The sequence below is a fragment of the Gracilinanus agilis genome, chromosome 5 (assembly GCF_016433145.1).
Source record: "Gracilinanus agilis isolate LMUSP501 chromosome 5, AgileGrace, whole genome shotgun sequence".
Taxonomy (NCBI): domain Eukaryota; kingdom Metazoa; phylum Chordata; class Mammalia; order Didelphimorphia; family Didelphidae; genus Gracilinanus; species Gracilinanus agilis.
In genome coordinates this window covers 95,752,653-95,766,881 of record NC_058134.1, presented here as the reverse complement: position 1 = coordinate 95,766,881, position 14,229 = coordinate 95,752,653, and the positions used below count along the sequence as shown (strand labels likewise).

General features: G+C 37.4%; 1 protein-coding gene across 1 annotated transcript in view; it reads right to left on the bottom strand.

The window, feature by feature from the left end:
• KMT2C (lysine methyltransferase 2C) overlaps window positions 1-14,229 on the bottom strand; it is a gene marked incomplete at its 5' end in the record, with an annotated part of 335,980 nt that overhangs the window by 3,796 nt on the left and 317,955 nt on the right. Inside the window, 9 exons of the mRNA XM_044678960.1 lie at window positions 2,369-2,477; window positions 2,774-2,847; window positions 3,212-3,328; window positions 5,992-6,160; window positions 6,440-6,582; window positions 8,030-8,166; window positions 10,236-11,355; window positions 12,158-12,265; window positions 13,170-13,309. Coding sequence (XP_044534895.1) covers window positions 2,369-2,477; window positions 2,774-2,847; window positions 3,212-3,328; window positions 5,992-6,160; window positions 6,440-6,582; window positions 8,030-8,166; window positions 10,236-11,355; window positions 12,158-12,265; window positions 13,170-13,309 — 2,117 coding nt within the window. The remainder of the gene's footprint in view (window positions 1-2,368; window positions 2,478-2,773; window positions 2,848-3,211; window positions 3,329-5,991; window positions 6,161-6,439; window positions 6,583-8,029; window positions 8,167-10,235; window positions 11,356-12,157; window positions 12,266-13,169; window positions 13,310-14,229) is intronic.

The window sequence follows — 14,229 nt, the reverse complement described above, 5'->3', positions numbered from 1 at the left end:
GCACTCTAGAGTCACATACACACTGTGACATAATATCAAGTACTCACTGTTGTAAAGGGTATAAAAACCCCTGAACCAAGGCATTCGGGGAGCAACCCCCAGGTTGTTCCACTCATCCCATCTTGCTGGCCATTAATCCTATCTTACTAATAAATCTCTCTTTTTACTTTTAAGCTAAGTTTCGGAGTCTTGCATTCTTGCAAAAGGTATCCTTCCCGAACCCAGGGGTTCCCCATTGTACCCCACAACACCTGGTTGTAACCCCATAACAGTATTCACATCTACCTCACCTTAAGAAAAAAAGTGAAACCCTCCCTTGATCTTGTAATAGTCTCCAGCCTTTAGTCTTATATTGCTGTCACTCCCTCTTGGCTCCCTTTCTACAAACTATTTCCTATTCTTGCTCCTCACTTGTCAATTTGTTTAAATTTTGCTTCTGATCTGTCCAACATTCTCTCTCTTCCCTTGCTTGGCCTCTATTACATTGCTCCCTTGTGACTCCCCCAAGTTGCTGACTGCTTCTCAGTGGCCCTTTGTTGGATCAACATATACCTTCTGTCCCTTATCATGGATGTTTTTCCCAAGCAGTCACAGACCTCCTCACTTCTGTCCACAATTGCTGTCTTGAAGAACTCAGCTTTCGCAGGTTTAAACATTATTTCTCTCCAGATAAGCATAATAGATAATAAACACATATGTACACACATCCATTATATAGTAAACACAAATATGTTTAATAATATTCCTCAACATTTATATACCTAGCCCATATCTCCTGAACTATAGCAGAGCACTGTCTAATGTCTGCTTAACTTCTGGATATCTGGAGCTCAGCATGTCTAAAAAACACTCATTCTTCCTCCTGCCATGCCCTTCCTCCAGGATTTTTCTCTCTTTTCTGACATGTGAAGACATCATCCTTATAACTCTTCCCTCGCCTTCATCTCCTCACATCTAGTCATGCCATTTCTACCTACATAACATTCACATCTACCTTCTTCTCTCCATTCATGAGCATCTTAGTTCATTTCTGTTTGATCATGATAATCTTTCAAATAATCTTCCTAAGGCACAGGTCTAGCCATGTCTACTTCTCTGCTCAAAAAACTGCTTATAGGATAAAATACAAAATTCCTTGGCTGGGACATAATGCTCCTCAGCAGGCAGATCACATCTTTAATACTGTGTTCAAAACATTTGAAAGGCTTTAGACAGAATTTGGAAGGGAAACAGCTAGACTGGTGAGACACCTATCTATAGTTCAAATGTCATAAAGAATTAAGGGAGGACATGGAGATGTTTATTTAGCTTGAAGCTGACAACCTAATAGAGATGGACACATCATTTTCCAAGGGCTATCTGATGGGCTAAAAGGGAGAAGAAAGATTAGAGTTGTTTGTTGTTATAGAAGTTAGAAATGGGACCAAATGGCAGAAGTTATAGGGAAGCAGATTTTAACTCAATATAGGAAAAGTTTTCCCAGACAATTTAATAGGCAGAAAGATCACTGTAGATCAGGGGTCGGCAATGTATGGCTCTCGAGCCGTATCTGGCTCTTTTGGGGGTCAGATATGGCTCTTTCTGCAGGAGCCATAAAGTCAATTTTTTTTTCAGGCGCTGTTACAGGAGCCACACTGTGAGCACTGTACGGCTCTCACGAAATTACATTTAAAAAAATGTGGCATTTATGGCTCTCACGCCAAAAAGGTTGTCAACCCCTGCTGTAGATGATCATCAGTTTGTTATTCTATAAAGGCAGGAGAGTGGACTACCAAATTCCCAAGTCACTTCCAGTTCTAATGTCATATAGCTAGTTAGTGGTAGGCTGAGGCTTAACTTAGAAAAAATGGCAGGGAATTTTCACAAAAGTCTTTAGAGTTTATTGGAAAAAGGTACCATTTTGTGCCTATGGGTAAATGTACATGTAGTCTGTTAAAAAAAATAAAGTCTTTGGCAAAACATCCATGTTCCCATGGATGACCTTGGATACCTTTATATATACACTCAAGAGACTGTTTTGTAAAGAACCATTATCACAAAGTTATAAGAAGTTCTATTTTCCTTGGAATTATTATTGTGTCACAAATGAAAGTATAAAAAAGGCCAAGGACAGCTGATTCCATTGTCAGAATCTATTATTAACCAATAGCTCTTCTGAGTATCCATAATTCCATAAAAAACTTCTTGTTATTAGCCTGGGATGGTCTGACCCATATTTGAAAAATAGAAGGGTTAATTACACTGCCAATTGGTAAAATATAAATATATTTAAAAAATAAATTCAGTCTCCTCAGAGGTAAAATTTGTCAAGACCTTAATTATGATAACTTTCTTCCATAAAAATTCCAACATTTCCTCAGTTACTTACTTCTTCCCCTTTCTGGATTCTTCGATTAGAACTAATGATGATTTTATGTCCTCTTTCAAAAGTCACCACCTCAGCCACACAATTAGGTGCACATGAATGGTTGATATACCTGCAAACCATCATTTTTGAAAAGCATATTTAATTCTCATACGTAAAGATCTAAACAAAACTCAATTTCTATTCAAATTAAAATCACTAATTGCCCTCCTATCATCCTTTAAACCTTGAAAAGCTGCAAATACAACTTAAATGAATAAATCTGCAAGATTGATTTAAGATGGTTTTATCTGTCCTTAAGTTGTTAACAGGGGGAAAAACTACTTGATAGCACCTTAATTACTCCTATCTTCAACTTTTCCTTCTCCAGTTTGTGAAGAACCCTAACTTAATTCTAGGGTCGCTTACCTGGCAGGCCCTCCTGTCAGTGTGGCATCAATGACATGATCGTTATCGATGCGGAACATGTACACGCCCCGATTCTAAAAAGAAGGCAAAGAAAGCCACCGTGAGTGCCGTTTCCTCATCGGCCTGCCACAGCTCTTCTCTCTGTTCACACTCACACTTGCTAGTCCTTTTGTCATGAAACAGGCTGGGGAAGGGAGATTTTCCCGGCTGACGGAGCGCCACAGCACTACTCAGAAGTGCTAACGCTGCCCTAGAGCAGGTCCGTGTGACAGGGCGGGGCCCGCGCAGCCGCGCTTTCCTCGGGTCTCGGGACTCAGACCGAGGGGGAGGAGGCGGCAGGCATTCTGTCCAAAGCCGACAGAAGCCCCCGAGCAGACGCGGCCCCGTCTCTCAGGAGCTGTACAGTACGATCTGCAAACGCATCCGGAGAATACCTACTTGAGACTCATAAAGCTTCTCTTTTCGGTTTGCCACTTCATTTCGGATGATGGTGCCGATGTACTCAATGACCATGGTGTGCTTCTCAATGTCTCGAGCAGCATACAAGCCTAGTCCCTGTAAAAGGACACCAGGAGATTCAGAACAGCATCAAGAACACCAATGATACATTCTTAAAATAAGCCATACCTAAGAGAGCAAAGTTTTTTCACTGTATATGCTAACAATTTGAAATTTATGAATTCATGGGGCAGCTCAGTGGATAGAGCACCAGGCCTGGAGTCAGAAGGTCTTGGGTTCAAATCTGGACACAGACACTTCCTCGCTGTGTGACCCTGGGCAAGTTACTTAACTCCCATTGCCCAGCCCTTACCGCTCTTGGAACTGATCATTAGTATCAATTCTAAGACAGAAGGTGAGGGTTTAAAAAAAAATCCTTACTCTGCCTAGACTGTTTGAAGACTTTCACCATATAATTCTAACTTTACCAATCTGTATATGATCTTTCTACATCCCACCATTATTGGCCTGATGTTTGTCCCTTTTTATTATAATTCACTCTTATTTTTTTTTTTTGGGGGGGAGGGGAGTACACAGCACCAACACCAAATAATGCTCAATAATAAATAGGTTGACAATACATTGCCATGATTCAGACTTACTCAGAGCTAGCATTAATACAAAATGTTAAAATAGTTGGGAAACTGATCAATTTAAGGCTGTTTTCCAAGTAAAGAGAGCTGAATTCATGAAGGAAGATAAAACAACAAAGTATTCAGTCAAACAACCTGACATTATAAGTCTTCAATGAGGTCGCTTAAAGGTATACCTACTTGTTGCAGATTCTTAGAGAAGCTTTTCATCTTCATTGCTATTAGTGTTAGATTTAAATTATTCTGAACAACAAAATAAACCCTAACCACAGAGGTGTGACTTTTAATTAATTATTTATTAAGCACCTGTCATGTGTCAGGTACCACGATTAGAAGAATAGAGCTATATATAGACATCTACACACAGAAAGATATAGAGAATAAATACAAAGTAGTTTGAAAGAGAAGGCCCTAAAAATTGAGATCACAATGTTTCATGCAAAAGATGGTGCCTGAGCTATACTTGAAAGGAAGAGAGAGGAGAGGGAGGCTATGAGATCAAGAGAAAGCAGCAGCACCTTCTAAGCATAGGAGACATCCACTGCAAAGGCACGGAGAAGGGAAATGCAGAGTAATGCAAATGAAAAGGGAAGAGTGGAGGGATGAGAATGTGGAAGCAGGAGTAATACCCAATGAGGACTGGAAAAACAGGGTAGGGCCAAGTGGATAGAAGCTAAAGAGAAATAAATTGTTTTAAGTTCTAGAGGAAATAAAAAGCTGCTGAAATTAATAGATGAGAGAAGTAATATGGTCAGACTCAATCTTAAGGAAAACGTATAAACAATCATTTCAACCTTTCCCCGTTAGTTACCACGTTATCTTGTTGCCATGTAGCACCAAATTAAAATGATCATGTAAACACATCAGTGGAAAGGAGAATGAGCTAATGGGATAAATACAATAGTGACTAAAATTTTGTCTTACAATATTATTTGGGTGGAAAGGAAGACTTCAAAGGCAACAAAGATTTCAGGGCAGTTAAAAAAAAATCAAAAAATAACATTCCTATCCTTGATAGAAAGTCTGCAGGCTCAACTAATGCTGCTAATTTGGTTTGGCTGTAAGTCACTGGCATAGAGAACCAACTGCAAGCAAAGTAAGACTAAGTTCAACTCAGTCAAAAGGATTCATTCTTGGAAGGATCTTCAGGGACACATAAAGGCTGCTAACCTAGAATGGTGAAGGCTAAGAATATAAGTTTTTCCCATGGACTAGATTCTCTTGGGCAAGCCTGGGAAGGTGGCAGCCAGAAACTTTACTAAGTAGATTTTATCTCATTCTTTCACCCTTTAGGAGATATACCTTTTCCTACTCTTAATTATGATTATAATACCTAAGTGGTGAACAAAACTCCTGAAAATCTTGGTGCAACTTATCTACTAAACTGTTTTCACAATTCTTGGAGGAGATCTTAGTCTAGGTTTTTCCTGAGTTCCTGAAGGAGATGAAAGCTTGAGAAGGAACTTTAAAAAATCATTACTGTGTTTTCTTCTTGCAAAGATAAATTTTCAGCATGACACTACAGTTTTATTCAGAAGCCATCCATGTGGCAGGATAAACAACTCAGACTAGGAATAGAAATTTCCAATTATAGCTCAACTTTTAGAGTCCATACATAGGCTTTGATTCTTTTGATGACAAGGGAGTGAATTTTCTTTTCTTAATCCACTTGACCTAACATACTAGGTGTACTTGGTACGACATCCCCCAAACCCAACATTTTCCAGGACTATAAAACTAAAAGATGATTACTATCAACCAAAATAGTGAGAAAATTAGGTCTATGTTTTCAGAGAGACTTTCTTATTCTTTGGAAATAATGAAGAAACTGAACTTTGTTCAACCTCATAACCCACTAAACTATGAATGGCTTCCTGTCTCTCGCTCTGCTCTACTCACTTTTATTAAATACAGCCTGCAACTCAGTCTGAATCTACAGTTAATCATCATTTTGTCATTATGTACGGCAGATTAGTTTGGTTTAGAAATGTATATAAAATCAAGAAAATAGCTAAAACAAGCATCTTAATAGCAGTGTGAAATTCTGACTGTACCTCCATCATGGACATTCTATGAGCTGTCTCTGCAGAGCACAATATGAATCCACAGATAAGAGTTCCAGCTCACCTGAATCCTAGACCGTGCTAAATATACATTGGATTTCCATTCAGTCTTCATTTTCCGATATTGAGAGGATTTGGAATGGACAAACTGCTTGCTGTAAGGGGCGTTCAACTCTCCCGTGACCGTGCTCTGAAAGGATTTCGAGGTGCTGGTGCTATTCAAGGTGTGAGGCCTGCAGGCGTCGGCATATAAGCAGAAAAATACAAAGAAAACTGAAGATATCTCTGAAGAAGGGACAAAGCCACTTGGTTTTTTGGATTCTTTCTGATAAGACACACAAACACTGAAAGCTGGTTAGCAAATACAACATGGCAGAGCTCTTTCCATTGGGGCATGCACATCCACAGCCGGAAACAACAGGGTTTGTGAGCAGCAAACAAATAAAGCACAAGGAAACCACTACAGAGCCTAGAAACCCTGGGCTGTACTATGTGAAGTTAAAACAAAATACCTTAACACAAACCTCTTGACATGGGTACTCATTTTAGGTTCAGAACGGGCACAGCCCGTGGGGTTGATGGCAAGAGGGAGTTCCATGAGAGGATTCCGGCCGTATCGGAAGGTGTAGTTCTCGCATGCCTCAACCCCAGGAAGCTGCAAGGAAGAAAGAAAGAGACGGACAGAAGTGAACACGCATCAGACGGGCGGGATCGAGTCATCTCTTGTTGGTGACTGTGGGAAAGAAGGGATCTAACCCTGCACAGTAAAAAGGGCAAGCATGGCCAAAAAAGAGGGATCTGCAATTTCCTATGAAAATATCATTCCACAATGGTACACACACTGCTTGTGAACATTTTCAAGAATAAAGGTCTGCTTTTTGTTTTTAAATGTTTTTCTAAAAACTTGCACCCATACATCATAGATCACAGAAGGGAACTCAGACCAAACCACTGATTTTACAGATAGAGCACCCCCCAGCAGAGATAGGAATTTGGCTCTTCTAAATCCAATCCTCTTTGTAAGGGACCAAACATTATTTATGAGTATGCAAACTTAAAAAGAAAAGGAGGTGGCTCTTTTCTGGACATTGCAAGCAACACATATACCAAACGGAATTTAGAATATGGCATCACCTTATAGAAAGCATTCTATCACACACGGAACATAGTCATTTATAACACTCCAGAGGCTTAGGAAACAATCAATTGCTGATCATGGGTCAATATGGATTGTGCTAGGAAATTGATAACTTCTTTAAAGTTTAAGCTTCATATGCCCACTATTGATACCAGTGATTCCCAAAGTGGGCGCTGGGCGCCACCACCCCCTGGTGGGTGCTGCAGCGACTCAGGGAGGCGGTGATGATCACAGGTGCATTTATCTTTTCTATTAATTGCTATTAAATTTTTTAAAAAAATTAATTTCCAGGGAGCTAAGTAATATTTTTTCTGGAAAGGGGGCGGTAGGCCAAAAAAGTTTGGGAACCACTGGTTTACACTGTTCACCATCTTGGTCTTTTTTGCATATCAATTTCATTTTCATTTTAAGTATCACAGCATATAGTCAAAGATCTGAAGTTAGTACAGACTATTTTAGGGAAGTGTAACACATCTCTAAGAGAATTTAAGTTTTTAATTGTCTTCCCAGGCTCTCTAAATATACAAACTCTTGCAAACTTTATTTTAAAAAAAAAATGAATTCATGCAGTGTTGAGCCACCCAAAGGATTCTAGTAAATGGCCTATAGGGACTTCTTGTATTTTTTGCAAGTGGGTTCATAACATCAAGAATTTTTTGCCTTGGAAAAATCTGCCTTTTACCTTCAGTTATGGTATTATCTACAACTGTGTGGAATAAGTCAATTCTGAAGAATATGTCATAGCCATTATCTTTAAAAGTTAATCATTTAGCAACAAAGATTCTGAATCAAGAGGACAAAGACCAACCTTCTGTTATTTTTTATATCCCCTAGTACAGGACTTACTTCAGGATGGACATTTAATAGATGGTTGTCAAACAAGTGTTTTATGTGAAAAAAGTAAAAAAAAAATTTTCCTTAATAAAAGACAATTTCTAATTTACTACTTAATCAAAGCACTTACTGATTCAGCTATTCTTGCCACAGCAGAAACTGTTAAACCAAACAAATCTTCTCCTTTTAAATACCCAGGAAAGAGCTGAAGCATTTCAGATTCTTTTCGAACGCATGCAACAGGCTCCAGAATTTTATCCCAAACACCTAAATGTCAAAGAAAAAAAAATTACAGTTGCAGCCACTACAGTGACATAAAAATGGATGACAAGAAAAACACAAGAAAAGATATTAAAGAATAGTCAGGTGGCTTATTAACAACTATTTCCCCAAAAGAATCTATTAATACTGAATAGATCAGTAACAGCAATCATTACATTAATTAAGTGAAAATGAGAGGAGTTCCTCTCAGTAAACCAGAAAGTAATTCAATATTATAGCAAATAAAAATTAAATCCCAATGAATTAATGTAGTTTTCATATTGTCCTACATGTAGCTTATGGTGACCATCTTCATCTTAATCACATTTTAATTTTTTCTTAAAACATTTCATCTTCTCCTGACTAAATAATCTAAGAAATCACCCTGGTGAAAAAGCAGTTATAATGATCCACAAATATAGGCTACATAAAAGAATATAACTGACATTTTTCCTGCCCTCTAGCTGTTTGCATTATAGTTTGTCTATAACAGTGATTCCCAAAGTGGGTGCCACCGGCCCCTGGTGGGTGCTGCAGCGATCTGGGGGGGTTGGTGATGGCCATAGGTGCATTTATCTTTCCTATTAATTGCTATTAAAATTTAAAAAAAAATTAATTTCCAGGGGGATAAGTAATATTTTTTCTGGAAAGGGGGCGGTAGACCAAAAAAGTTTGGGAACCACTGGTCTATAAGAGAAATGTTACGAGTAGGAAGAGGCAATGACAAGTTAAACTTACTTACTATTATTATATTTCTTATGTGGTTCTAGAACTGTGGGCAGAGTTGGGTATGACTGCTTGCTTAAAGATGTCAAGATGGAGTAAGAGTCAGCTGTGTATATGCAATGTGGTTAAGGATATAGAGAAAAGGTTTTCTCTGCATTTTTTCTACTCGACTCTGCCCATGGTCCCAGAATCCTAAGAAATGTATGTAGTATTAGCTAAGTAAATTTATTTGCATTGCTTCTTTTCTGTTCATATAATTTCTCGTAGCCAAATTATAAGGCAAACAGCCATAGGGCAGGGAATATAGCAAAGTTAAATTGTTTTACATTGCCAATTATTGTGGCTGGCTCATTACCAAACAGCTTAGGTGCTCAAAGGCTTTAACAGCTCTAGTTTTAACAGGAGTCTTCTATGAAATCCAAATGGAAACCAGTGGATGTCTTTCTTTTTCAGTATTCATCAATACATTTGCTGATTTGATAAGCTTCCTCTTCCAACCACTTATATAGATAGTCAAGTACAATAATGTCCTTATTGTTAGTAGGCTTTGTTTTTACTCTTTTATTTCATCTCAGAACAGAGCCCAAATAGGTAGGAAAAGGTATTAACAAATTTATCCTAAACTACAATTTCCAGAGCGGGTTCTACTCTTGGTTTTGCCACTCTGTGATTATGGACACAGTCTTGATGAACCTCAAGTTTCCTCATTTGTAAGAGGAGTGGGGTGGATCTGATGACTTCTAAACTCTTAGATTCAGTAGCAAATTGAGTCTAACATGGTTGACCAGGGTGCACTAGAGTGACTAAAATTTCCTTAAATAATATTTTGATTTCTAATCAAACATTTTTGGTAGGTCCACATCACCAAATATTGATTGCTGATTGCACTCAGTGCTTATCATCACTAAATGCTGTAAGTATAAGTAAGGTGTTAGAAATATTCTTCAGATCAAACCCCTAGATAATAACAACTACTAACATAGACCATGTAAAGGATTGTATAGAAATATCAATAATACGAATTTTACAAAATGTGATCTAGGTTTCAAGGTGAATAATGTAGAAGGTCTGATCACTACTAGAATCATTTCAGGAAACCTTTATTTAAAATATCCATTGTCCTGGATCTTCTGAAGCTACTGGGATCATAGTTTGTTTTCCAAAACTTGCAGGAAAATTCAATCAAGATATTACAAATAATTTCAACTTGTATTTCAAAACATATCAAAGGCTGATCTAGACTATGAAGCAAAATTGGGGAAGGAAGAGGGGGTAGGGAGAATAAAGAATACAAAAAAAGGTAGAATAATTTTGTGTAATAAAAAATAGTTTGCATAATTGCATGTTACCTTTAGGAGAGGTATCAGTGAGAACAAGATCTTCATGGCCTTGCTCCACAATTTTGATCACAAATATGGGAAGTCCATCCTTCTCTTCAATAGAACATAAATAGCGACAACGTCTATTTGCATACCGCATACTCCAGTAGAGCCGGCTGGCTTCATATCCAACAGGGAAGAGAGCTTTTGAAGAATGGAATGCTTGCATCTGCTGGGGTAACAGCTGACCAATCGTGTGGAAGATGAGGCTCCCCACTCGGAAAGTGTGGTCACGTTCTCCACGCTGCACGATGCTGGCGATCTGCCTAACCTCATCACGTTGGACATAGACCCTTCTAAAGACGGCAAAATAACTTAATTCTTGCTCGTGAGTTCCCTTTGGCTTGTGCATGGGGCAAAGCATTGTTTTGTCTTTAAAAAACATGCATTGTGCTTTAATGGCACAGGTAAAGTGATAAATGTTAGTGCACCTAAACCTGTGACAGCCGCCTGTGGCGCCCATTTTGTGACAGAACACACACTTCATCTGGAGGCCCCTCCGAAGGGCCAGTTCCACATTGATTAAGGCACCAGCTTGTGTCTCATAGACCTCTGTAGACCAAAGAGCACAGTTCAAATGGACCCACAGATCTAAGTCCAGGTTAAGCAGCCGTGCTGGCCCGTCCGTGAGTCCGTCCCCTTCTTCGTGACAGAAGCAGCACTTGCGATAGTCTCTAGGCACCGGGTCGGGCCTCAGGGACGTGCCCCGCTTTTTCAGAAACTCATCGATTTCATCTTCACAAGGTGGTTTGAAGGTGCCCTTGGGAATGACAATATGAATGCTCCATTTCTTCCATTTCATCCCTTTCCATTTCTTACTTAGTGGTCTACAGTCATCGAAAGCACTATGGATGGCTCTCAGGCGAGGTTTCAATTTTACTGTTACTTTCAGTTCATCTGGCTTTGCCTCTACTTTGGCTGCTTCTAAGGCAGGAGGAAAAGTAATGGGAGGTGATGCAGGTGGAGAGACTTTTTCCTGAAGTTGTGGGAGACAATGGACATCTAAAGTGGAGATATTGGTATTATATTGATGGAATGCTTTAGGGGGCATCTCTTTTGTTGGTGAGTGTGGCAAGGAAGGGATGGAATCCTGTAAAATAAAAAGAAATTATGTTAGAAAGAATAATGATAAGTAACCCTAAGAATTGTTCAAAATTAATCATCTGCTTAAAGTGAGAAACCTGGAAAGTGAGAATTAAAAAAAATTCTAGCTGGAAATAAAGCATTACAAATTATAGGAAGAGAAGAAGTAAATATAGGGTGAAAAATAATAGTCTCAGTCCAAGATGTTAAAGATTTGACCACAACAGATATCAGAGTACATCTTATGATTAATCTTAGAGTTCAGTGTTCCTTTGTCCTTTTCTCACATCAGTGGTACTTTTGATTCTCTTTTCCCATTAACTTCCCTAGGTTATATATTTTATTATATATCTAAGTCTAAAACTGTCAGTAGTGAACACTTTTAAAGAAACTTTAAATAATTTTTAAAAAATTTATATAATAACTTCCTCTAAAGGGAAGAAACATAGACAAAATGTTAAGAAGACAAACAAAAAGGGAGAGACAGAGGGGAAGGAAGCATTCTTGAACGTAATCCTTCCTCAGTACCTAACAGTGATCTCTGCAGAGCAGGCTATTTAATACTGTCTTTCTGAAATCAATCAACTTTGTGGAGAATGTGTTTTGAAGGGCTGTTTGGTGGTATATTGGGAATTACATTTTATCAATCCATCATATATCAACACATTTAAAATGTTTGCCTGTTGTTGTATAGCAAGAATGACAAGGTTTGTGAAATCTGAACAAAGTTTTATATAAATTTAAGCTCATCGGCTTTATGATAAAAATCAAAAGCACCAATTAATATATCTTAATTTTTAAATTATTACCTTGTGTTCTGAGGTTTTTCCTTGTACAGTTGATGAATAAAGAACAAAACAGTTATTACTACAAAATACAATGTCCTTTTCTCCTCTATCAGAGCTTTCTTGGGAATCCTGAAAATCAAAAAGAAGGGGGTATGTGAGCATTTCAACATTATAAAGCATTGAAGAAACACACTCATTAAACTAAAGATGAGGACTAACACTATTGGTGAATGTGACTCAGAATTCTTCTCTTGACCCCCAACTTACTTTTCCCTGAACCAAAGGGACAATGAAAATTGAATACAAGTCTCACAAGTATTTTTGTTTCAAATCCTATATAGATTATAAGGAAATATGACTAACTTTTTACTTAAAAGTAACTATTGTCCAAATACCTAGAACACACACATAGATGGAGAGAGGTGAACAACAGGAAATATGAGCGGCAAAAATGTTTTTCCTTTCTTTCATATTTTACTCCAGCTCTGAACATAAGATAATCATAGATAGATGCTACCTCACTTTTTTGCACAAATTTAAAATGCTGATTTAAGTTGCCAAGACTCCATACTAGCAAAAAAGATTTGTGTTTATTGTGGGAATGGAGCTGCTACTGTTTTCCCAGCCCTCCCCCCCTCCAAAAAAACCTAAAACCCAAGTTTTACAAAATTAAATTAATGTCTTATGTAAAAAAAAATCTATATAACATTCAAATTCTGAAAGTTAATAATTATGAATACTGAAATTGTTTTAGACATCTTGCTTTATTATTTTTCAATGATGAAGTCATTTCTGAATAAGACAAAAATTCTTTTGTTGAAATTCTATAAGCAATTGAAAATGCAAATCTGACAAGAAGCATATTTTGGAGCCTGTAACAAGTGCACATATACACAGATAGATATTCATATGGTTGCTTGCAAAGCCTTTAATACGGTGTGTGTGTGTGTGTGTGTGTGTGTGTGTGTGTGTGTACACATGAGGTATTTCAAATCTACTTTAATTAAGAAAAAGCAATGTAGCTGTTAAGTACCTGTTTTAAAAAGCCTGGACCTTTAAAAGATTTCCGAACACCACTACCAAGAATGACCACTTTACAATGACAACACCACTGTGGTCTGAGTGCAGAGTTATCACCAATATTTTGATTATGATCCTTATAACCAGCTAAACCTGAAGAATAAAAATTTAAGAAATTGGTAACAGGCATGTACTTTAAGTGAAATGGTATACTTAGGAACTGAAAGAAAAAATTAAAAGAAACATATATACCTGTATTCATAATGATAAAGCTTATTTATCAGAACTACATTTTAAGAGTGGGCTGAGACTTAATTTAGAAAACTATAAATTACATAATTTTATTAATATATAGAAAACTCAGACACAGATTAAACAATTCTAATTATCGACTCGGACAACAATTATTCTTAAACAAAAAATTATGTCTAAATATTAAGATAATAGATTCACTGTAGGTGTAAAACTGTATTTATGGCAAAACCTCATATAAGAGCTGATTTTTTAAAATCAGTCATTAGTCTTCGCATTTAAATAATTTTCTCAATTAGACAATTTGTTCAGTTCAGTCATGCTTTACTCACAATATATAATTGTTGTTCTTCAGTCTTTTTAGCTGTGACTAACATTTCTTGATCTCATTTGGGGTTTTCTTGGCAAAGATACTGGAGTATTTTGCCATTTCTTAATCCAATTCATTTTACAGATGTGGAAAATGAGGAAAATAAGGTTTAAGTGACTTGCCCAGGTTCACACACTTAGTGATTGTCTGAGTCCACATTTGATCTCAGGAAGATGAGTCTTTCTGACTTCAGGCTTAGCATTCTATACACCATATTATCTAGCAGCCCCCAACTAAACTATAAATATGTTGAAAGTTTCTATATCACTGTCACATACTTTCAGAGAATATAAAAGAGCAAATTAACAAAGTGCTAGAGATTCAGAACGTGTCTGAATAATAAAATATAACATATATATCCTCCTCCTGGCTGGCAGACTATACAAAAATCAGTTATAAACTTCTGCAAAATAAACTGTGCAATCTTAATTTAAAAATAAAGAATTCTAAA